The sequence below is a fragment of the Terrapene carolina genome, unplaced genomic scaffold, assembly GCF_002925995.2.
Source record: "Terrapene carolina triunguis isolate 2854851 unplaced genomic scaffold, T_m_triunguis-2.0 Scaffold53, whole genome shotgun sequence".
NCBI classification, from domain to species: Eukaryota; Metazoa; Chordata; order Testudines; family Emydidae; genus Terrapene; species Terrapene triunguis.
In genome coordinates, this window is record NW_020664404.1 from 20,562,494 (window position 1) to 20,588,351 (window position 25,858).

General features: G+C 43.0%; 1 protein-coding gene across 1 annotated transcript; it reads left to right on the forward strand.

Moving 5' to 3' along the window:
* The first annotated feature begins 1,723 nt into the window (after positions 1–1,723).
* On the forward strand, positions 1,724–18,340 carry SERPINB5 (serpin family B member 5). Its single transcript, XM_024203967.2, has 6 exons — positions 1,724–1,897; positions 7,346–7,483; positions 10,301–10,418; positions 12,161–12,303; positions 14,452–14,619; positions 16,649–18,340. The coding sequence occupies exons 1-6, from the start codon at positions 1,724–1,726 to the stop codon at positions 17,039–17,041; spliced, it is 1,134 nt and encodes a 377-aa protein (XP_024059735.1). The 3' UTR covers positions 17,042–18,340.
* The last annotated feature ends 7,518 nt before the right edge of the window (positions 18,341–25,858 follow it).

Sequence of the window (25,858 nt, forward strand, 5' to 3'; positions counted from 1 at the left end):
GGGAGAGTGAGCAATGGAAGGAGGGGGGAATAGAGTGAAGGGGGGCGGGGCCTCAGAGAAGGGCGGGGCAGGGGTGTTCGGTTTTGTGCGATTAGAAAGTTGCCAACCCTAATGGGATCTTTTCTGGTTATGACAACAGAGATGTAAAATAGCTTAGTAAATGTTTGAGAATGCAGCAGAGTTTCAGAGCCCAGGTCAGCTGACTTGGGCTTATGCTACAGAGTTAAAAATAGCAGTGTAGAAATTCCTCCTTGGGCTGGAGCCTGGGCTCTATCACCTGGTAAGGGGGCTTCACGGCATGATGTCTTGGCTTAGTATTCCCTTTGATCTCTCTCTCCTCAGCCTTGACAAAACACTGTGATGTGTCACTCAGGGTTGGGAATGAGGAGTAGTTATAAACCTGGCTATTGTGTTTGGGCGTTTGTTGGGATGCTTCTTATCTAGGCCTTGTATTGCCTTTCCTGATTGATTCCTTTAACATTCCCTTTTGATCTAATTCTATAGCAAGTAACCCATAACAAACAACCCACAGAGAGACATGTACTGTATTCATACAAAACAATACAAGTATTTCCTAGTTCATCTCAAGCACATAGCTAAGTGACTTTTGTTAAGGTCTCAGGGTACAATTCTAGTCATACAGAAGTCAATGGCAAGATTCCCATTGATGTCAATGTTTCAGACTTTCTGTTTTTCTGTCTCCTTCTGTGTTACTTCATAGAAAAACAGTGGAGCAGTTAAGGTGAGTTTTTCCACATTTCTATCTTCTAGACATCATAGTATTGCGGACAGAGCTGGTCCAAATTAACTCAACCAATGGGCCATATTCTTCTATAAATCCAGAGGAATGCTTAAATCCTACTATTCAAATTAGACTCATTGACTACAGTACAGCTGAGGCACACCTCCATACACGAGGGCTGAATTTGGCCCAAATCTGTTCCCAATAACTTGACAGTCTACAAGATCAAAATGTTCCCAAACACTTTCATAGCAAGGACCACATTTTAATACAAAGATTGTCTCATGGACAATCTCTTCCTGATTTCACAGATCACCTAAACATCCCTGTGGCAATGGCAGTAATTGCTTACATATAAAAATCGTAGGAAAGCAATTGCAATGTAAACAGTTGGAAATGGTAAGTCAGCACAATAGCTGGGATTTCCATAGGAACCTAAGGGAGTTTGGTACCCAACTCCCATTGAATTTCAAAGGGATTTAGTCTCAAAAGGATACAAAATGAACTTAACTCATTTAGGCTTCTTTGAAAATCCCAGCCTACGGGACCAGCCTGCTCTTTGCTGAGCACTAGTGAGGGGGCCACCAGTCACCATCTGGGAATGGGAACTTCTGCTCTAGAAGATCAACATGCACAAAAATTCATTGTAGGCTTTGATGGAACAGTTCATTGTGAACCAAGAGTCACAAAGGTCAATGAAACAAACAAAGGGGTGTTTCAGTGTCAGGGGTACCTCGAGCACAGGAGAGGTACCTTTTAAATCTGTGTAGTTTAATTGTATACATCAAAAATAGATTAAATACAGATTTGGCCCTTTGTGCCTCAACATGCACTGTTTTAGCTTGATCTGACCAAACTTCCCCCGCTTCCTGCTGGTGTTATGATGAACAAATCAGTGTTGCACCCCAGAAATCTTTACAGCATGAGCAAGTGGTAGATTTTTTTAGTTACCTTGGTCTTATTTTTTTCTGTTTCAGGAAAATGGCTATCGATGCTCTGCGTCTAGCAAATACTGCCTTTGCAGTTGATATGTTCAAAAAATTGTGTGAGAAGGACAAAACAACCAATATTGTTTTTGCTCCACTGTGTACTTCAACTTCTCTGGCTCTGGCATATAAAGCTACCAAAGGTGACACCGCAACCCAAATGATAAAGGTGAGCCGCTACCTTCACTTTTAGGTACAAAAGTATGCAACTGGCTATTATAGACTATGTATTTACTTATTCTTTTTAAAGTTGAACTCCCCTGCTAGGTAATAGTATACAGTAAAAGCTCTTCCAACATGTGTATGTGTGGGAAAGGGTATGGTTTAGGTCAGGGGTCGGCAACCTTTCAGAAGTGGTGTGTCGAGTCTTCATTTATTCACTCTGATTTAAGGTTTTGCGTGCCAGTAATACATTTGAACGTTTTTAGAAGGTCTCTTTCTCTAAGTCTATAATATATAACTAAACTATTGTTGTATGTAAAGTAAATAAGGTTTTTAAAATGTTTAAGAAGCTTCATTTAAAATTAAATTAAAATGCAGAGCCCCCCGGACCGGTGGCCAGGACCCGGGCAGTGTGAGTGCCACTGAAAATCAGCTCACGTGCTGCCTTTGGCACGTGTGCCATAGGTTGCCTACCCCTGGTTTAAGTGATACCATGGTCTATTGCACCAAGGCTTGCATCTCTTTCAGACCAGGGTTTACTCCTGGGGGAATTCTGTGCCAAAAATTTAAAATTTTGTACCCAAAAAATAAAAATTCTGTGTACAATATTTTAAAATTCTGCAAAATTCTGCATATGTTATTTGTCAAAATAACACAATGTTATTATGCCAGTTTCAATTATTTTGTAATTTAAAAATACCTATCAGCAACTATGTCTATGCAGACAACAAAAAAAGGTTCAGGAAATGTTTTTTTGACAAATAGATTCCTTACTAGACATAGTAATACAGAACTCTGAGTAATAATTCATTTAAACTAAAATATAAAACCATATTTTCACCCAACCCCTCAGAAGGAGTGCAAAGCCTTGGGGGAAATCAGGGTTAATGGAGGAGCTTAGGGAAAGGAAAATAATTGCTGGGAAGGAGGCTGGGTGTGAACTTGGAGAGTTGTTGGGTGGGGGTGGAAGAAGTATGGAACAATTTTTTGGCTGGGGGGGGGAGGGATTGTTAGGGAGCCTTCACCATGCAGACTCTGGCTGACCCCTTGGGACAAAGTGGGGATTTTCCCCTTGTTATGTTGTAGGTGAGTCTAGCTGTTTTGCATGAATACGGTGTGTGCCTCAGTTTCCCTGTGTGCTGCACCAATACCTTGGTGGTGGGAATAGGGGTGTGTGACTTTGGCTGAGACCTCTGGGGCAGGTGAGGCTGCTCCAGCTGCCTGCACATATGCTATGACTGGTGCCCTTCGTAACCTGAGACCCAGGATGGGGATACAACCAGGTGACGACCAGGTGTCTCTTTGCCCGGGGTACGAGACAAAGACAAGGAGGAGCAACGAGGGTGTTGGAGGTTGGGTCGCTGGAAGCTGGGTAGTCTGCTTGGGGGGACTGAAAGAGGGGGAGTCCAGGGCTTCTGGCCCAGAACTCCCCAAGATGGACTTGGCTGAAAGTCACCGATTTCTTTGCTAACAAGTTCTGTTCTACGCTGTGTTCGTGTCAACTAATAAATCTTCTGTTTTACTGGTTGGCTTAGAGTCATGTCTGACTGCAGAGTTGGGGTGCAAGGCCCTCTGGCTTCCCCAGGAGACCTGCCTGGGTGGACTCGCTGTGGGAAGCGCATGGTGTGGAAGGGGTTGCTGAATGCTCTGAGGTCAGATCCAGGAAGGTTGAAGCTGTGTAAGCCTCTTGCCCTGGCAACAGTATGCTCAGAGAGGGGAAGATGCTAAACCAAAGTCCTGACTGGCCTCATACAAAGTAGTTCCAGAGCATTGCCTGAGGACTCCGTGACACCCCCCCAGCCTCTCTCATTCAGTCAGGCACATCTGCCCCTGTCTCCATGTGTTCCTGCACCATCCATCGCAGGGATCGGCAACCTTTGGCAGGTGGCCCGTCAGGGAAATCCGCTGGGATGGTTTGTTTACCTGCAGGGTCTCCAGGTTGGGCCAATTGCAGCTCCCATTGGTCATGGTTTGCCATTCCAGGCCAATGGGGGCTGCAGGAAGCAGTGTGGGCCATGGGTTGTGCTGGCCGCCACAGCACAACCCTTGGCCCACCATCTCAGCCCGCCAGCAGATTTCCCTGATGGGCCACGTGCCAAAGGTTGCCGATCCCTGATCCATCGCCATGTGTCCTTGCATCCTCACTCAGCCACCGCTCTTCCCCCCATCTCCATGTATCCCTTTATCCCCCTCTCCACTGTCCCCATGTGTCCCTGAACTCCCACTCAGCCATCCTCTCCTCCTGTCCGCATGTGGCCCTGCATCCCCTCCTTCCATGTGGTCCTGTACTTCAGTCAGCCAGCCCCATCCCCTGTCCCCATGTATCCCTTGACTCTCTCCCCCGTCACCATTTGTCCCTGTGTCCCCAGTCAGCCACCCCTCCCTCCATCCCCATGTGGCCTGGAACTCCCACTCAGCCATGCCCCTCCCCTCATGTGGCGCTGCACCTGCTCCCCCCATCCCCATGTGGCTGTTCACCCCCTCTCAGCCATCCACTATCCCCATGCATTCCTGTATCCCCTCCCCGTCCCTGCACCCCCACTCCCATTCAGCCCCTGCCCCAGTCTGTCCCCCCCACTAGCCCTTTTGAACCCAATTCTGTGACCCCCCCCCAGCAGTTCCATGCTGTCTGTCCTGCGTGCCTCCTGACCTGCCCCCGTGGACAGGATGCTGTGAGCAAGGCAGCGTCTTTCTCTTCTTTATCCATAGCTGGGGCTACTCACACCTGGGAGCAGTTGCTATATTCTGGCAGCCCCTGGTGGGCAAAAGGAGTAACTGTATCACCTTTCCAGCAGAATGTATTTTCTGTAAAAAAAAAAAAAAAAATTCTGCACAGCACATGAATTCTGTGTATGTGCAGTGGTGCAGAATTCCCCCAGGAGTACCAGGGTTCCACTGTGGTTTACTGCACAATTGAGACCACTGAACTTTCTGGAGAATGGCTTTTCATTACAGCACAATTCAGCATGATTGGCAATGCCTACTCAGGATAGGCCTGGTGTTTTAACAGCAGGGTGCATTGCAGGGATGTCTAGGGAAACATGCATAAAACAAATTTTGCCAAAATCCATTAGTAGTACAGTAGAATCTCAGAGTTACGAACACCTTGGGAACAGAGGTTGTTCATAACTCTGAAATGTTCGTAAATGAACAAAACATTATGGTTGTTCTTTCAAAAGTTTACAACTGAACATTGACTTAATACTGCTTTGAAACTTTGAAACTGTTGAAACTTTGAAACTGTTGAAACTTTGAACTGCTTTGAAAAATTATGCTTTTAACTGTCTTAATATAAAGGAAACAAGCACAGAAACAGTTTCCTTGCCTTGTCAAACTTTTTTTTTTTTAAAACTTTCCCTTTATTGTTTTAGTAGTTTACGTTTAACACAGAACTGTACAGTATTTGCTTCCCCCTCCCTCCCTTTTTTTTTGTCCCTGCTGCTTTGCTCTGATTGCACACTTCCGGTTCCAAATGAAGTGTGTGGTTGACCGGTCAGTTCATACTCTGGTGTTCATAACTCTGAGGTTCTACTGTAAAAGTACTTAATTCCATTGGCAATAAAATTCACCCTTTCCCCTGAAAGTAGTCGAGAGGCTTAATGCAGTAGAACAAGCAGTGATGGCCCATGTGGACACAGCTACAGTGCACTGAAAGTGTACTTTGATGTACTGGTAGTGCCCTGTAGCAGTGTCCACCCTGGGTGCTACTATGTGGCAAACTAGTGTGCCGTAGACCCTTCCTTGCCAGGTGCCAGTGTCCCCTAAGATAAGCCCTGATATAGCTCTGGAAGTATTGCTGATGTGTAAACTGCTGAAGAGTCTCCCCCTGCTGGATAACTAACAGGGCTGCAGCTTTACTAACTGCTTCATGTATGCTGTAATTGCCATACAGATGTATTTCCCATGCTTAAACAATAGCAATCAAGATGTGGGGCTCTTCATGAGGAGATAATGGGTGAGGCTTGGCCAAGACAATTTTGCTATGGTTACAAAGACAAACTGGAAAGAAGATAACAGTCTTGGAGCTTTTCTTTTTTCTGTAGGGGATACACGTCTCCTTGGTATTTACATAACATCTCTATAAAGATAAAATACCCTATATATTAGCCAGTCAAATTTCTGGAATCATCCTTGAACATTTCAGCAACCATTTTGTGTGCTCTCTTCTACCTGCTGAGGAGGGGCACTTAAAGGGTTACACTTGCAGGGAAATAAATAAGGTGGCGGGAGACATAGTGTATACACACTGGCAGTGAATGGATTACATCTACAGGGGAAGGAATGATGTGGGGAAGGGGCAATTACACTCTACTATTCCCTGTGACTCATTTCAGGAACTTGAAATAGACACTGTAATGACCAGTGGGGAGTCGATGAGAGCTGGGTGGGGCTTTTTATTTAAAGCAGTGTGACAAACTTAACGGTATTGATTAGTTTAACTTTAGAAGGCGATCTTCAAATTGAAACTGCTAGAAATTCTCCTCCCACTGTCCAAAAGCGAAAATCAGCACTTACATTTAAAGGGGTAGCAGTATAGTCAATTCTCAGGATTTCATTGTGACTTTCGTAACATTTGGTGATTTTCTTAAAGCCCTGGCTTTTAAAGGAAGGCGATTAGTAAAAAGCCCCACTGCTTATATTAGAAAGAAAGTTTCTAGCCATCATAGTTGCTGAGAAAAGCATAAAATGGTGACCTGAGTTTCCCTGAAAGGCTCAGAAACCAGAAGACAATTAAAAAGAATCCAACACTTTTTTTTTTTTAAATCTCATGACCTTTTGGAACCTGACTCACGATTTTTGAATGTTTGGCCTTTGCATTCTGAGTTAGCTACCCAATCATCAGCTGTATTTTTCATGTCACTGTAGCTGCTGGCATCTGATTACTCTTTAAGCAATTCTGCTTCCGCTCCCCCTTCACCCCAAAATAGTTTATATACCACTGTATTGTTTAAAAACTGCTCTTCCCTGTTCACTAATTCTTTGGGAGGTGTAAATGCATAAGAAGTTTGAACTACTGATATTTCCTTACCTTAAAGTTATAATTCAATAAAGCTTCTGTAATTTGCTTCAATTTTTTAAAAAGTTTCAGCTGTCCTGATACTAAGAATGATGTTTTCTCAAGCTACAAGAGGTTACTCAAAGTTTTTTTGGAGGGATTGGAATTTGTGGACACAGTGACAGCCCAATGCTGAAAAGACAAACTTGATTAGCATCACTTGCATGAGTAGTCCTATTGATTTCAATGGGACTATTTCCACAAATAACATTGCAGGCACAGGACTTTAGCTTTATGTGAGATTTGCAGACAGGGCTTATAAGGGGAGAAAGAAGCTTTGTTACCATTGTAAATATAAGGAGCAATGACAGTGGCCAAATACTAGTACTGTTTATTACTGAACAGCTAGGGATTTTAAGCCAAGAAAGACGCATAATATCTTAACATGTTCATTAACAGGCACTCCATTTAGAAGATGTCAAAGATGTTTTGTTTGGGTTCCAAACAGTAACGTCTGATGTTTCCAAACTCAGCTCTTTCTTTTCATTGAAAATGGTCAAACGGCTCTATGTAGAAAAGTCTCTGAACCCCACCACGGTAAGTAGTTAAGGAATACATTTGATAGGCTGCTTGGCCAATATATTGACTGGCTATACAGGCCTTATGGTTATTTTAACATAATAGACTGTCTGTTTGGATGTTACTGTGTTGGCCTCAGAATTAAAATGTCTTTATCCACTTAAACTGCATTTCTTTCTAAAAAATTTTTTAATCAAGCCAACTTATCAAAATGCCTAGCCTACCGTCAACACTAAACAAGTTACTAATAATCAAAAATCTTTTCATGCTATTCTAGTAACTTTAGAAAGTAAGCCCCCTTACTTAAAATTGATATAATGGTAGTTTACTAATTTCCGTCTAGCTATACATTAGCATGGACTGTTAAATAAAAAACAAAGTTACAAAGTCAAGTGCTCAAAAATTACAAAATGCCAGAATTAAAGTTGTCCAGGCTGCCTTAACTCTGCCTCCTTGTGCACAATCATTATGATAGTCTTTAAATATATGATCACATCAAATTTTTTCCCTTCCCTGGGTCTCCCTTTCCCATCAAACATAAATGACTTTTCTGTGCCTTGAAGACCCTGCACAACATAGCAACAGTATTAATCAGCTTTAAAATGTTACTGTCTGAAATTGTTTTACTTAGGACAGGGATTCTCAACCTTTTTCTTTCTGAGGCCCTCCCAACATGCTATAAAAACTCCACATCCCACCTGGGCCACAACAAATGGTTTTCTGCATATTAGAGCAAGGGCTGGCGTTAGGGGGTAGCAAGCAGGGCAATTGCCTGGGGCCCACAGCACAGGAGCCCCAGTGAAGCTACATTGCTCAGGCTTCAGCTTCAGCCCCAGGTGGCAGGTCTCAGGGACCTGGGCTTCAGCCCTATGTGGTTGGGCTTTGGCTTTCTGCCTTGGGGCCCAGTGAATCTAATGCTGGCCCTGCTTGGAGACCCCCCCAGAAATCTGCTCGCTGCCCCCCAGGGGGCCCAGACCCCTAATTGGGAACCACTGACCTAGGAGACTGTAATCATCTAAAGATAGCTAAAAATCTATTTCTCTGTTTTTCCAGGCGATTCTGTGTAGTATCAGTTTCACTGTTTCCCCTATAGAGTCAGTTTCACTTTTTTGTTATTGGTCATTTTCCTTGTGATTGTAAAACCACAATAATTAGAATGGGGAGCCAGGGGCAGTCTGTTACCTGAAACTATTTTTTACTCACATCTGGAAACTGACTTAATATCAAGTTAGTGTCACTTTAAATTAAGAAAAACAAGACCAAAGAAAAAAGTTCTCTTCCCCCCAACAATTACTCTATAGCTTCCACCAATTACAATTTCTTTTCCCTAATATCAGGCTTGAAGTTTTCAAGTACAAGACATGCTTAAATTTTAATTTAAAGTATTGAGTGGTTAGTGGAAGCTAAATAAAAGTCTCTTGTGATATACTTATTTGACAATGTTTCCATCTAATAACACATATTACTACTAAACAAATAGGGTTTAGTAGTAATATGTGTTATTAGATGGAAACATTGTCAAATAAGTAGCACCATCAATTAAGTAATGTACAATGTAAAATTTTATTGTAATTTTACCTTAAAAAAAGTTAAAAAACAAAAAAAGAAATTGAAAAAGTTAAGTTTCTAGTAGCAGCATTAACACTTCTGCATTGCACATTCGGTGTGATTTTATGCTAAGTCTTTTATGATGAACAGCGATATAAATTATATATATTAAGCTACACATGTTTATCCAGACAAACAGGAGCTGAATTACCACATGCAATACGGGTACATCAACATTAAATCTGGAACCTTAATTTAGGCATTTCCTGATTTTTGGAGACTTCCACTGTGCAATTAACTTTGCATTAACAGGGTTTATTTGCATTTAATGTGCCAGATTTTTTTAAAAAGGAAAATCATTAAGGCAGCATCAACTCTCAGAATAACCTCATATGATTAAGATGGTTAAGAACCTTTTCTGCTAACTTAAACATTTATGTCAGGATAAGAATGTCGGCTTCCTTACAGCTGCATAAATATTTAAACAACCTGAAATCTTTACAGTAAAAAGGCTTTAAGGCACAATAGGCATTTATGCTGGGTTAAAGATTTATGTCACCTCAAGTTCTTCCGATCTCAAACTCATGAGTCCAAAGGTGGTGTGTAAGTGTGCCCCTAATTCACACACACACACACACACACACATACACATTATGATTATGTATGTCAGGTTCGGAAGCTCAGCTGTTTTTTCATTTGTGTGGGAAAAAAACAAGTGTGACAATTAAAAAGAAAGGAAAGTGATTGTTTGCTTTTTCAACTCGCAGCACTCAAAAATGGCTGAAGAGATTTCATTCAAAATTAAAAACAAAACAAAACACAACAACAACACTCCTTTGGACAGAGCTCAAGCACGGAAAATTTCAGCCCAAAAGCTGATTTTTTTCAGAAAGCTAAAATCCAGTGAAAACAAAGATATAATCATGTAAACTGTTTTTCAGCCTTATTTTAGTGGAGGCCTAATAGCATCCATTAAACTCTTCAAATATATTGTCAGGATGTTTAGGATGTAGATTGTGTGAATAGTCTATTTTTACCAATCATTTGCAACAGGAAGACTATGCATGTTGTGTCATTTTATCATCTCAAATTGTGGTAAGATAGGCACTTTTTAAAGGCCATAGGTCAATTTATTCCCTCATGTAATACAATTGAATCTTGACTCCTGTTGAACCTCTGAGCTGATGAGATTCACAGGATCTCTTTGTGTCGAATGAACCCATGTGGTAGGAATATTAAATCAGTGGGATTGCACCCGGGATGTATTTGACTCTTTGTGTCTTTCAGGAGTTTATCAATGCCACCAAGAGACCATTTCCATCTGAACTGGAACTAGTAGACTTCAAAGAAAAAACGGAGGAAACCAGGCAGCAGATCAACAAATCTGTTTCGGAGCTAACCGATGGCAAGTATAGTTTAATCCAGGAGACCCTACTTAACGTCTCTGAAGAGAAATGAGAATTCTGGTCCCTTGTGACATTTTTTGCTAACATTTTCAGACATAAATATGTAGTGAAAGAAACGGGAACATGCTTTTTTAGTGTGATTCTTAAGATTAATGATGTTAAATATATTCTGACATAGAAAAGATGCAGTAGTGAAACTGAACTAAGGACTAGATTGTGAAAGCCTTCCTTATCCTGGTGAGTAGTTACACTTGACTTCAATGGGTCAATTTGAGAATAATTGCTCTTTGATATAAGGGGTTCATATTCGGGCCTAAACAAACATTCAAAGGACCGTATTAATAATTTTAATCCAATATCTGACCTGCTTTAAAGTTGTATGCTAATGGCAAATGTTCCCCAGATTCCAAATTTTGTGGGTTTTTCCCCCCAATTAATTTCATATAGGCCATTCATTCCTTGGCCTGTTTGCTGACATAAAGGTGCCAAATGGTGGTGATATTTCCTTATCTGGATTTGTCTTTATGTAATAATTGGACTGAGATCACTTACTCATATCAAATAGGCCACCAAACAGCTGTCAGAAGTTAATGATGTTTTGGACACCACCAATGGATACCAGATTTGAATCAGTGACCAGGAGACTAAGGGTCCCAGGACAGAGTGTGCAGAATTCCTTAGGGGGGTTGCATTCCCAGCTCTTGCCAGCCTGCTGCTGAGTTTAGTAGCACAGGGCTTGATAGCACTGTTTATTTACTGAGCACTCACGGGATTTCTTGGTCACTAGTACCCCCAGTGGTAGGACTATGAAATTAGATATACATGATTCAGATTTTCATTCTTCCAGAACTGGCACAGGTGGGATTGTGCAGGTAGCTTGTACTGCCTATTTTGTGCCTAAGTCTGTGCATAAAGAGAAGTTATGAGTCTAGAATGCTGTCAATCCAGTTCCTTTCGTGACATTGCTAAAATTTTAGAGTGTCTGGAAAACAACAAAAATACCTTTCTATGACTTTAAAGCGTACCATGCAGTAGTCGGTAGCGTGCTATAACTGAAACAGCACTTCTTGCTTTTTCCCATTCGTCTGATACCGTCTCAATCTGAAATTAGCAGCAACTAGCTTTGAACTTTGCCTTTTGCTCCCTAAATTACAAACTGTATCTCATAGAAACTTGCTATAGAAGCCTGCAGCTCTCTAGCCATTACCTTTCTGTATCTAGTGTCTGAATGGCTGCAGCTCTCTCATAAAAGCACTTGCTATTTACCCTGACCACAATGGATCAAATTCATTAAAATCCATTACTTCCAAGACAGTTACACCAAAGATGAATTTGGTCTACAGTCCTTAAAATATTCCTTGTAAAAATGTAACCAACTATAAAAATAAAATAACCATCTGTAACTATTTCACTAAAAATGAAAGATCAATAGCTTTTAAGAATTTTTTTTATTATAATATACCCAATATAGGAAAAATCATCTGGATTCCAACACCACATAAAACACAAAATAAATATTTTACATCATTTGGAAGTTCAGGTCCTCCCCCTCCCCCGAGTTAGGCTACAAATACTAAAAATCACAAGTAGGGTGTCTCCCTCTTGAATTAAATTTCCTCATCTGTGAGTACAGTATCTAGCCAACCCTAGTATTGTAACCTGGCAGAGTAATCAATGATTCGAACAACAATATTGCTGTATTCTATTAATGACGTGCTTTTTTAAAAAAACATGTGCACAGGTAAAATGGAGAACATTTTGAATGAGGGGAGTATAAACGACCAGACTAAGATCCTCCTGGTTAACACAGCTTATTTTGTAACAAACTGGATGAAGAAGTTCCCAGAGGCACAAATCAAAGAATGTCCTTTTAAAATCAACAAGGTATGTTTAAAAAAGGCATTTAAATTATCCTGTTTCAAAGTATGTAAACGTTTGGAAGAATTGAAATAGAAATCTTCAGTATTACTAGGCTGTTATGGAGCTCTCTACTGTGACTTGTCATTTTGTGGCTTGGGTGCCTTGAACCGGTTAACATTTTAATGTGTTGGTGGTTTTATATAAACCTTTCAAAGACCCCACCTCATCAGTTTCTATGATCTGAAGAAAAATTACCAGATATATTTTTCTCTATGCTGTGAAGTTTACTACACCACATGTTCTCAACCTTTTTCTTTCTGAGCCCCCCCCCCGAACATGCTATAAAAACTCCACATCCCACCAGTGCCCCAACAACTCTTTTTCTGCATATAAAAGCCAGGGCTGGCGTTAGAAGGTAGCGAGCAGGGCAATTGCCTGGGGACCCACAAAGCTAAGTTGCTCAGGCTTTGGCTTCAGCCCCAGGTAGCAGGGCTCAGGGCCCCGGGCTTCAGCCCTGCATGGCTTTATGCCCAGGACCTCAGTGAGTCTAACACTGGCCCTGCTTGGAGGACCCCTGAAACCTGCTTGCCGCCCCCCAGGAGGCCCCAGACCCCCGGTTGAGAACCGCTGTACTACACTATGACTAGAGTGTCATTGACAGAAAGAGTGACCATTAACTGCCATTATGTGAGTGAGGGAGAAGTGCAATCTCACAGGTAACTGCACCCCAGAGATTGTAACCAAGACCAGAAACTGCATCCTAAACCAAAGAGATAGCCAGTGCAGGGCACAGAATATTGGTGTTATACACTCAGAATGGCTCCCCAGCTCGAGACAAATCACTGCACTAGCTGAAGACTTCAGATACCCTTGAAGTAACCTCAAGTAGCTCACATTGCGGAAAGCTAGTCTAGAAGTTACAGAACAGTAGATCACTGTGGTGGGATTTGTGTCAAAGAGAATGGTCACAGCCTGTGGCCATGCAGAGACTGAAAAAAGTACAACACACTACAACTAACTCCTGATGATCCAGAGACATCAACGACTCCATCATAACCCAGAGACTGTTAACAGCACTGGCGAAGGCTAGTTGCACCTCCCAGAGAAGGCATACTCACAGTTCCCGCCCATTCCTCAGTCTAAATGCTTCCCCCTACCCATCAGCAACACTTCCATTTTATCGGAGTGGAGACACTAAGCCGGTGTTTTCAAGGGAAAGCACAGACAACAGTGTCTGGGTTCAGCCAGGAGGTGGTGCAAAGCTATCTAGATCTTCATGCTAGAGCTTTGGAGCACCTATCTGAAGGTCATCTACAAACTAGGAACATTTCAGGCCACAGTATTTCACTATGTCATCTAGTGAAATAGCATGTCCTTGGCTTGTGTAACATGGACCATTATTTTCTTACTGGGTCAATGATATGTTGGTCCAGCTCAGGATCAGTTAATAGTTTTGTTTGACAGTAGTCAAAATGTTAATGACAGGAAACATTTGGCTGTATCATATGATTGGACCCCAAAAGTTCCTTTCAGACTAATATTAAAACAGTTTATGGAAACAAGTATCAGAGGGGTAGCCATGTTAGTCTGTATCCACAAAAACAATGAGGAGCCCGGTGGCACCTTAAAGACTAACAGATTTATTTGGGCATAAGCTTTCATGGGTAAAAAAAAAACCATTTTTTCCATGCATTCCTCCGAGTTTATGGAAAATGTAAGATTCTTTATAAAAAAAGAGGCACTCTTATAGCTTTCCACTTGTAGCAGAGTTGTTGCCAATTTTTTGCTACCCCATCCTGATTATGTTGTACCTCAGCCATTGGCATATCTTCGGTGCTTTAGGCTGACTGATATTGCAATGCCCTTTAGATGTTATACATTGTAATTTACAGTGAAACTGGTACCAGAGGCCACCCATCTGCGGCAACCTCCTGTCTTCAGAAACCTCCCCAAAGTGTCCCCCAGTGTATTAAGTAGAAAGCCATTTCCACCCATGTTTGTCATTCTGGAATGAGGCCAGACAGGTTTCACTGTATATGAAGGCAAACAAATGCCCCAGTCCAAAGAAATGATGCATAGGTACAACTCTCACCCAAGCACACATACTTGCCTTCCTTCCATTCCATTTGTGAAAGAAAGGGGCTGCCAAGTTGTACCCTGTATGTTTTACAGACTGAAACAAAACCAGTGCAAATGATGAACCTGGAAGCTACGTTTTGCCTGGGCTACATAAAGGAATTAAAAATAGCAATCCTTGAGCTCCCTTGCCTCAACAAGCACATGAGCATGCTCATTCTGCTACCAAAAGAGATTGAGGATGATACCACTGGCTTGGAACAGGTAAGAGAAATAGACAAGGTTTAAATGTTGTTTCCAAGGGAAGCATTCCATTTACAATAATTCTGCCTCTAAGGTATATTTTCTGTATTATTCTCAAGTTACTAAGAAGGGAACAGGATATTGGTTCCTTAGGAGTTAACTGTCTCCTGCTTCTCTGCACCTGATGTCCTGTTTGTGAAATCGCATTTCCACCTCAGCTAAAGGAAATCACTTGGAGTGCTGTGTCTAGGACCAAGTGCTTTTGTAGAGTCCACTAAGTGCCTCACCGCATCTTTAGGCACCTAAATACCTTTAAAAATCTGGCCCAGAGATCTAGTTTCCATGTTAATGTATGTGTAGCCTGGTGATTATAGCAAAGCACTTAGGCCCAGATCTACAAAGGTACTTATGCTTCTAACTTTCACTGAAGTTAAAATTTGCAGTGTATTTGTAGCCATGTTGGACCCAGGAGGTTAGAGAGACAAGGTGGGTGAGGTAATCTTTTATCAGACCAACTTCTGTTGGTGAAAGAGACAAGCTTTAGAACTTACTCAGAGTTCTCAAAGTTTGTCTCTTTCACCAACAGAAGTTGGTCCAATAAAATATATTACCTCACCCAACCTGTCTCGCTATTGAAATAGAGGGTTGTTAGAACCTAACTATCTTTGTGGGCATTACAGTCGTGATTATTGGGTTCTCTTATCAGCTCTGACCTGAACTTGTTCAAAAGTAAAAAAAACAAGTCACTTCACTTTTCATGGCTCAGTCTCCCTCATTTGTCAAAGGGTATATACTAGTGCAAGGATCGGCAACCTTTGGGACTTGGCCCACCAGGTTAAGCCCCCTGGTGGGCTGGGCCGGTTTGTTTACCTGCCACGTCTGCAGGTTCGGCTGATCGTGGCTCCCACTGGCCGCGGTTCCCCGCTCCAGGCCAATGGGGGCTGCGGGCTGAGGGATGTGCTGGCCACTGCTTCCCGCAGCCCCCATTGGCCTGGAGCAGCGAACCGCGGCCAGTTCACAGTTCAGACATTAAGGGTCAAGGAACCCCACTTACCTCTGTGCTACTCACTGTGAGTAAGGATCTCAGAATCTGGCCCTAATTGTGTTAGCAGTAGCATAAGCACATGCAGTTTTGTGGGTACTATCATTTATACATGGAAGTTGTATTCAGATCATGAGACATCCTTTAATTCAAGTTCGAGATGGATTCCAATGAAATCACCTGCTCTGCACACCCCTCAGACTTTGGGCCAAATCAATTTCTGGAAACAAACACTGACTAGATTAGGGTGACCAGATAGCAAGTGTGAAAAACTGGGACAGGAGTTGGAGGGAAATAGGAGCCCATATTCAAAAAAACCCCAAAAGTTGGGACTGTCCCTATAAAATTGGGACATCTGGTCACCCTAATCTAGATCCAGATCAGAATTTTGAAGCTTGAGTCTGTTGTCTAGTTCAAATGAACATAAGAACATAAGAATGGCCATACTGGATCAGACCAAAGGTCCATCCAGCCCAGTATCCTGTCTTCTGACAGTGGCCAATGCCACATTTCAGAGGGAATGAACAGAACAGGTAATCATCAAGTGATCCATCTCCTGTCACCCATTCCCAGCTTCTGGCAAACAGAGGCTAGTAATTCCATTGCTCGTGGGCATGGGAATCAAGAGGCCTTGGCTCACATATCAGCTTTGCTTTTTCACTTGCTGTGTGGCCTTGGGCAAATCACTTAAGCTGTCCTTCACAATTTCCTTGAGGTACCTACCTCAGAGGGCTATTGTGATGATTACTCACACAGTACTTGTAATGTGCTAAGGACCAGATTATACTCATTTAATGGAGTTACTATAGAAACCTACACCAGTGAGTTAAACCAGAGTTATATCAATGGAACTGAAAGCACCATTTACCCTTAGCCATGATAATTACTATATATCAAGGGCAAGTTTAAGTCCCTTATCTTTGGTTTTTGAAGTGAGGAGGACAGTGGGGAGTGTCTTTTTTCCCCTTAAACTGACCATTAATATGCTCCCTTGCCTTATTCTTTCAGCTTGAACAGGCGCTCACTCCTGAGACGTTAGTACAGTGGACCAATCCCAGCGTGATGGCCAATACCAAAGTGAACGTGTTTCTTCCCAAATTTAAGGTGGAAGGGGATTATGATCTGAAGCCTGTTCTGGAAAGCTTGGGGATGACAGATATTTTTAACGAGAATGTAGCAGACTTCTCTGAAATGTCTGAGACTAAGGGCGTGGTTTTGTCACAGATCATCCATAGAGTCTCTCTGGAAGTAAATGAAGAAGGTGCTGAATTGAGAGAGGTACCAGGATATCGGATCCTGCAACACAAAGATGAATTTAAAGCTGACCATCCATTTATCTTCTTGTTTAGGCATAACAAAACCCGCAACATTATTCTTTCTGGCAGATTCTGTTCTCCTTAAATAGGGCATATCTATTGAGAAAAGCAGAATCCATTTGTTGTGATTCATATTTCTGTAAAGCTTTGCATCCTGAGTACCACCACTGAAAGGTAATCTAAGATGTTCATATATCAAACAGGCAGCACCACATACTTTTCACATGCAGCAGTCATATAAAATGATGCAATTTAACTCCTTTTGTTTCACTTACCTAGAATAAGGAATTTAGCACCACAAAGGAACGCTCATGTGTTTCATCAGGAAATACCCCATCTCCAGCAACAAACAAACATTCATGTTTCTCTGATGCATTTCATTTTCTAAAAGAAAATTAAATCAAAGTCCATTTTCCTGGAGGAAGGTGAATTGGAATTGCTGAGGGATCTGGAATTTCATAATGAAAGCTGGCTCAGTTTTCTATAAATTTACCTTGTGCTTGTCCAGAATCTTTCCAAAGTGTAATCCTACTTCCAAAAAAAAAATATTTTGACATTTGGGATAGCTTTGATCCTTCGGTTGACTGTGCACTGGCACAGTGGTGTGCTTGAGTGGAACGTTATTGGCTTCAGTGAGACTCCATTTGGGTTGAGCAGTGTGTCTACACTGTCTGTTGGAGGACTGGGGCTGCCATCTGTAACATGGAGTTAACAATTCTTATTCACTTTCATAAACTGCAGCGATATCTAGGGAAGAAATGCGCTAGATAATAAAATAATTAATGATAATACTTACAGTTGTGACCATAAGCGCCAGATCCTCAGCTGGCAACCTCAGTGGAGCTATGTTAATTTACACTAGCGTAGGATCTGGCCCCAGTAGCTTGGAAATTCCCTAATGATGCCCCTTAAATGATGAAATCAAGTTGGCAGTGTAAGTTAGCTAAGTGGCAGTGGGGTAGTGGTAAAAAAAGAAGTGGGTAAATTAACCTAGACTGAACTCTATATTCCCCGAATGAGAAGTGGGTAAACTCAGTTTACCCTCGACTACACTACTGCTCAATGGCAGTTCCAGCTATGAAGAGCCTATGTTGTGTATATTCTGAAAATGAAAACTGGAAATACTGAATGTACCAAACATTTGCTATGGAGCGAGAACTGCCACACGTCTCAGGCTTGTGTTGCCCTATCATTTCTGACTTCAGAATAGTCGTTAAAGACGATCCCCGCAGTGAATGTGATGTGTAAAAAGGAAATCCAGACATTAACATGGATTAGATTAATATATTTAATTCCTGATGCAAGAATGGAAAAAAATGATATTTTTTTATGAACAGGGTCTTCAAGCGAAACATAACAGCACTGTAAGTAGGTTTAATTTCTGGCTAAGGTCTTCCTGCTGCATGTGTTCAGTATTGGTTTACCTTATACCATTCAGAATAAAGCATTAGAAAAAGAAGTGTGTGTCGTCTACTTTTAAACTGTTGTTCAAAGGCCAAAAATTGGTTTCTGTTATATTCATGCCCACCCTTTAATCCTGTACTATCGATATTACAGACAGATAGGATCTAGACACACTTTGGATTTATTTTTTTGTTAAAAAAATTGTTGTGTGGTCAAAACAGCAGATGAGAAAAGTGGTTACTGCATCTCCAAATATTGATTAAGATATTGAGCTAAAGAAGGTTATGTGATGAATCGATGACTGATGGGGAGAGATACACAATTAAAATGGTTGGTTAAATAGTGCATCTCTTCCAGCTGTTCACATCAAATGTAAACTGGAGCTTTATTTGGAGTTCTGCATTTTTCTAGGAATGAGTTTTCAGCAAAATGCCTGCAAAGCCTCCAAACAGGGCCGGCTCTTGGTTTTTTGCCGCCCTAAGCAAAAAAAGAAAAAAAAAAAAAAGCTGGAGTGCCGCCCCTTGAGAAGTGCTTGGGACGCTGGTGCCTGGAGCCGGCCCTGTCTCCAGAGTCAGTATGTTGCAATTGGTCCTTGTCTTCTGATAGATTGTGGGGTTCTGAAAATTCACCTCAGCCTCTGAGCCAAGATAACAGACCTAACATTTCTGGATCATCCTGGGAACCAATATATCAGCAGTTCAAAAACTGCAGTAAGTCCAAACAGATGTGAACATTACAGGCAAGAGACTTCTTTTGGTACTCCTGAACTGAAAACAAAGCCAAAGGGGATTCCCAAAGCCCCTCTCAGTGGGAATGCATGTGACTCGGCTATGTCTACACTACCACTTATGTTGGTATAACTTATGTCGCTCAGGGGTGTGAATAAGCCCCCCCGAGTGACTTAAGTTACACCAACCTAAGCTCCAATGTGGGCAGTGCTATGTTGGAGGGAGAGCTTCTCCCACCAACATAGCTACCGCTGCTCATTGGGCGTAACGGGAGATCCCTCTCCTGTTAGCTTAGAGCAGCTCCACTGCAGAGCTTACAGCAGTGCATAGGTGCAGCTGTGCCGTTGTAAGCTCTCTAGTGTAGCCATGGCCTCAGAAAATATAGGCATCTACCTTCCAGAAACAATATTTCTGCAACACAGGGGAAAACCCTGGGTCTAGTGCAGGGGTCGGCAATGTTTGGCACGCGGCTCGCCAGGGTAAGCACCCTGGTGGGCCGGGCCAGTTTATTTACCTGCTGACATGGCAGGTTCGGCCGATCGCGGCCCCCACTGGCCGTAGTTCACTGTCCTGGGCCAATGGGGGCTGCGGGAAGCGGCGCGGGCGAGGAATGTGCCAAACGTTGCCGACCCCTGGTCTAGTGGTTAGAGAGCTGGTTTGAAGACAGGAGTTCTGGGTTTTATTCACAGCTTTACCACAGACTGTGCGTAACCATGGGCAAGCCACGTAAGTCCTGTGCTTCAGTTTCTGCATTTCTAAAATGGTGGCAATAACCCTACTTATGTTGCTAAGTGTATCTAGAGACTACATAGGGCTCATAGGTGCTACCATAATACATAGCCATCACAGCGGGAAATGAGGGATGGCAAACATTTAGTAGAATCCTTGTCTGGGCCTACAGAAAGGGAAATAGATCACTTCCCAGCAGCCTGCAAATATCTCTCTCCTTCTGAATGGATGTTCTCAATGACAATCAGCTAACACTGTCCAATAAAGTGAGGAACAACTAAGGGTATGACTACACTGCAATAAAAATCCTGCAGTTCTAGCATCCTGTGAGGAGGGAGGGTCCCTGAACTTGGGCTGCCGCCAAAGCCTGAACATTTACACTGTAATCAAACAGCCCCGCAGCCTGAGTCTCAAGAGCCCAAGTGAGCTGCCACAAGCCAGCGATGGTGTCTAATTGCAGTGTAGACATACTCTAACTGGCTAATCCTTTTGGTGAAGTGATCTTGTGACCAGGAAACCCAGAGCAATAATTATTTTGGCTACAACTATGACTTTCCAAAATCCTTTTTTCATGCCTCCTGCCAGTTTCAGAATAACAGAGTGTGAAAATATTCTATTTGGTGAGTAAGGCCCAGTTCCACAAAGTGATTTAGGCTCCTAACTTCCACAGATGTCAATGGAAGTTAGGAGCCTAAATATCTAAATATTCACTTGCTGCAACTTGCTTGCTGCTTGAATTAGAAATAGAACGTCACACACATGCTCCTCCCATTACAATTAGAAATCAAGGCTTCTCAGACCTAATGCCACCCCACTATGAGCTATTATCTGACCTCACCACCTAACCAGGATTGGGCCTGGACAGTATTTGATGGGAAATCTCATAAGAAACACTTCTGGCAGGTATTGCAGAAAGTGCTGTTGCTGATTCAATAGGTGGTGTGATGTCCTTGGAGACACAGTGGAGTGCCAAAGGGCGCAGCTGAAGATGGAATTGTGATGAATCTCATCTACTGCAAGTCCATGGAACTGATTGGTTTGCTCACTGATACCAATCACTGTTTCATCGTACACATCTTCAATCTCTATGTAGACCTCATTACCACAGTGTCTGATACCTCACAGTCTTTATGTTCACAACACCCTTGTGAGGTGGGGAAGTGCTATTATCCCCATTTTACAGATGTGGAAAGTGAGGCACAGAAACTAAGTGACTCACCTAAGACCCTTCATGAAGCCCGTGGCAGAGCAGGAACTGGAATGCAGCTTTCCCAAGCCCTAAACTAGTGCTCTACTTACTGAACTATCCTGCGTCTCCACATAATTCCTTCACATAACTCAGGAAAGAGGCAACATCACTTACCAAACAAGGAAACTCTTTACACTTTCTTCTTAAAAAACCCGAGTGTAGTACAACAGCCCAGCGTGTGAAAAAGAGTATTTTGCACAAAGAGAGGAAATTACTTAGCACAACAGCTTTTCTGCCCCAGGAAAACTTTCTGAAACTATTTGCCTAACTGGAACGCATTAGGCATGCAAAGTGAAGCATCTTAATGAGTCAGGGATAATAGTCATCATTCTCAGGGATAGTCAGGCAGTGTCTAGGGAGGGCCTGTACTCCAGCTGAGACAGAGAAGTCCCAACCAATTTCCCTTTCTTACACTATGCTGTTGGTGTCACTAGGCATCACCCTAGGTAACTCGGGGGGTTGGAAGACCCGAAAGTCAATGAAGCCCCCCCCCGCTCTAGGCCAAAGTGAATCAAAGCCCCTGCATGTTAAACTTTACTAACCTCACAGGCCAGCAGCTGGGAAGCAGTAGTGATAAGGGAAACCTACATGCTTCTAGCTAAAGGACAAGATTACTTGCAAAAAGAAACAGTAAAAACAAGCTGCACAGCCAAGGTCGTGTAATGTAGCCAGAGGGAGAAAGGGGGAGAGGTGGGAATGGAGGAGGGGGGGTGAGAAAGGGCAGGGGAAGAAGGGAAAGGGTTAGCTGCAAAATGTATAAAAAATAAAGGCCGCTTATGTTGGTGTGCTTGATTTGAGATGTGCCTGTCTCCTTGCACCACTTTAAAATCTCAAATAAACTTTAATTGCTTCTCCACCCTGGTGTGTTTATTGGCGTGACGCACACCGGGCAACGGAGCCCACTGTTGCTGTCCTCGGGCACTCTGTGCCAGCAACAGTTTTGGCGCCCAACGTGGGGCTCGAGGCTGAAATTTAGCCTTGCCCGAATCCCTCCTGAAGGCCGACGAATTGCGGCGACAACCGATGCCCAGTGCGTACCGGTGACTTCATCGGGGGCCTCGGCAAAGACGTGGTTTGGTCGGCCCTGAAGGGCACAACGGTGCAACGCGCTCGAGTAGTGGAAAAGCAGCTGCGGGAGACGGTGCAAAACCAGTCCCTTAAATAAGGTAGAAACAGTCCAGTGGTATGGACTTTTACCTGTTTTGACCTGGGGACGCCCAGTGTCTCCCTAGGGTATGGGGCAGGGACAAAATACTCCAGGCAGGGCAAGGTGTACGCCCTTAAAATGCATTCTGGTAAACTGGAAAGTGTTTAAATCGAATCCATTAACTAAAAGTAAATTAAAAGGTTCTGTACAGTAAACTGGCCTCAATATCAGCTAGAGGACCAGGAAAGGTGGCCACCGAAAGAATCACTTAATTATAACACTATCCTGCAATTACTTCTGTTTTGTCAGCGAACGGGTAAATGAAATAAACATATGTATGTACAGTTGTTTATGTTACTAAAAGATAGGTCAGATATTTTGCAAAAGTGTAATTTGACTCCAACAGGTTCGGTAGTAGCTACTGTTAGTCCCCAATCCCCCCCCCCCCCCCCCCCCCCCAGCTGTAATGGCAGGTCCAGTGTCCCCTTCGGCTATCACACCCCCACCATATAAAAACAAGGTGTCTCAGGTCCCAAAAATTGCCCCCTTGGTGAAATTTTATCCGTTAATCACCGAAACCTTGGTGTCCAGACATGGCTCGGATAGGAATCAGGCCACTACTATGCAGGTCTATACGCATGTGCCTTTTAACCCAGTGAACCTAGCAGCCTTTAAGGCACAGGCAGGGGAATTCTTAACGAATCCAAGCAAGTTTATCTCGGTCTTTGAGGGGTGCCTGGCTAGCCATAAGCGTCACTGGGATAACTGTAATATCCTCATAAAAACCCTGCTGTTGAGGAGGAGGAAAAAAAAAAAAGCCAAAAACTAAAAAGGTTTAAAAAACTGGGATTGAAAGCTTATGAACAATATCAAGCCAATTTGGCAAAAAACATCTAAAAAGGTCAAAAAAAATAAAATAACCCTCACCTTACCCCCCAAAAATGCGTGGATAATGACCCTTGCAATTAAGCCCTCAGCCATGCAAGCCCCAAAGTAAAGACAGTGAAAGAACAAAAGAAGGGTTAAAAAGCAGCTTTGCTGGACAGTGCTGGCCCAGGAATTTAAAAATTCCCCCACCCTTTTCGGCCAGGCCCTGGCCAGAGACTTGGAGGAGTGGGACAATGAGGACAAGGTCCTCCTCCTGCAATATGTAAATGACTTGTTAATTGCCGCTGTGGGTCTAATCCCTTGCCTTAAAGCCACTGTGAGCCTCCTGAACTTTGTTGAACTCCAAAAATATCGAGTAGCACAAAGTAAGGCTCAAATCGCCCTCCCAAAAGTACTGTACTTAAGGTTTCAAATAAGGCAGGGGGAGCGTCAACTTTCAAACAAAAAAAAAAAAGCTATCTGTCCCAATTCCTATCCCAAGCAATCGTAAACGGCTCAGGGCATTTCTGGGCATGGCAGGCTTCTGCAAAATATAAATCCCAGAGTTTGGACTGTGGGCTAAACCCTTGTACAAATGCGTTAAGGGAGCAAATCACAACCCCTTTCACTGGTCCTCAAAAGCCGACAAGGCATTTAAGGTTTTAAAAAGAAAAGCTATTGAACACCAAAGGTTGTACCAAGTAAAATCCTCAAAAGTGGATGTGCTCGTCCTGGTTTGTTGCTCCAAAGCTCTGTATAAAAGTTATTTTACTGAAAGGGTGTATAATGGCAATGTGTATGTGTTCATTGTTAAAAAAAGGTGTATAAGTAAAAAGTAAAAGTTTCCTTTGTAGGTTAAAAAAAGCCAAAAAAGGAAAAAGAAAAAAAAACAAAACAAGTTAACTGAAAAATATAGCTAGCAAGCTCAGTCCAAAAATAAAATGCTGGCCCCATCCAAGGACATTGTTCACAGCTAAGACTTGGCTGACAACCAAAAAAAGGGGGGCCTAAATGTGCCCAAGAAACTATAAAAACTGCAAAATACTGCCAGGCATTAATAAAATATGTTAGGTTTCTTTTCTCACAGATAAAAGAAGTGCTAACCAAAAACCCTAGCAGCCCTGGGTCTGCCGGACCTCACTAAGCCATTCCAACTGTATGTGCATAAAAGGAAAGGGGTGGCCCTGGAAGTGCTTACTCAGTTATTAGGCACCTAAAAATGTCCCGTGGCATATTTCTCTAAACAACTGAATCAAGTTGCCGAGGGGTGGCCGGCATGTTTACGAGCGGTCGCAGCAACTGCCCTAGTGCTTGGGGAAGCCAAAAAACTAACACTGGGGAAAATTGTGCAAGTGTATACTCCCCATATGGTCCAAGCCCTGCTAAATACTAAGGGTGGTCTCTGGCTTACACAGGCTCGGGTAGCTCGGTATCAGGCTAAACTGTTAAAAAATCCTGAAGTTACCCTACAGACCTGTCCCTCCCTTAACCCAGCCACCCTGTTACCGGAGACAGAGGAGCAGAAACACAACTGTTTAAAGGTCATAAATGCCCAATACTCCAGCCACCCGGACTTAAAAGATCAACCCCTCCCAAATGCTAATTATAAGTGGTATACCGACAGCAGTAGTACTGTTACAAACGAACAAAGAAAAAATGGCTCCACTGCACGGAAGGAAAAATCCTCCTACCAAAAAATCTAATATGGCTAGTGCCACAAAAACTGCATCAAACCACCCACGCTGGCAGAGAGGCTTCCCTATGGTGGCCTAATGCTTTGCCCCTTGTTTTGCTCCAAGTCCGCGCTCTCCCTAAGGGCAAATTAGGGCTTAGTCCCTTCAAAATTATGTTTGAAAGGGCATGGCCTATAAACGGTACACCGGTTCTGGCAGGGGAGTGGGAGGTAGGCTGTGGCTTTTTATCTCAGTATATGTGCTCTCTGTCTGCTGTTCTCTGTTCTCTCCACAGGTATACCAGAAATTTGCAGCCTCTCCCGCTGGATGCCCCGTCCACTCCCTGCAACCTGGTAACTCCGTTCTCGTTCGGACCTGAAAAAATGAGCCTCTCCAAGAGAAGGGGAAGGGACCCCACACCATCCTGCTGGTCTCCCACACAGCAGCAAAGGTCAAGGAACACAAAAACTAAATTCATCACTCCCATCTGAAGGCAGTGCCCGCTCCTAAACGGTGGACCGTCCAGCCTACAAAAAAAAACTACCAGCGATGACCTGGGACTTAAACTGTTATTCAAAAAACAATAAGGTCTGCTGGGAATGCCCTGTAATCTCTTCGGACAGTCGCAGCGCACTCCCTGCAAAAACTCTGAGCGTTGGTTGTATTTATTTTCACAGGGCCGGCCTAATCTGGTGGCCTGGTCCCTTTTGTTTTTAGTCTGCCTGCTATTGGTAATTGTTATTTTGTGGGTATTTGGGGAATTGTAATTGTTAAACCCCAGGGTCACCTGTCCAAAATAAAATCAAGTCCAGGGTCTGCCACTGTGTTACTCTTTGCCATAGGGGCACTCCTCTCATTAACTCCCGTTTCCCCCCAGGCACATGCAAAATAAAAAAAAATCCCTAAAATCTTAAAAACCAATACATATAAGGCCCTAAAGGTTTGCTTTGCCCAAAAGTTTAACCTCTCTAACTGCTGGGTATGCTCTCAAATCCCGCACCACGCGGCAGGGTTACCTTGAAGGGTAGTCCCCCAAAATTGGTCAAATATCTGTTAAAAATGGTTCAGTAGGAAAAAAAATACCTCGGGTACCCCCTTGTAGCAA

What these genes read in the sequence shown, in the direction of transcription:
- SERPINB5 (XM_024203967.2), top strand. Translation starts at nt 1,724, where the DNA reads ATGGCTATCGATGCTCTGCGTCTAGCAAATACTGCCTTTGCAGTTGAT. An exon ending in GTCCTTTTAAAATCAACAAG is followed by an intron (nt 12,304 to 14,451) that starts GTATGTTTAAAA and finishes TATGTTTTACAG; the next exon opens with ACTGAAACAAAACCAGTGCA. An exon ending in ATACCACTGGCTTGGAACAG is followed by an intron (nt 14,620 to 16,648) that starts GTAAGAGAAATA and finishes TTATTCTTTCAG; the next exon opens with CTTGAACAGGCGCTCACTCC.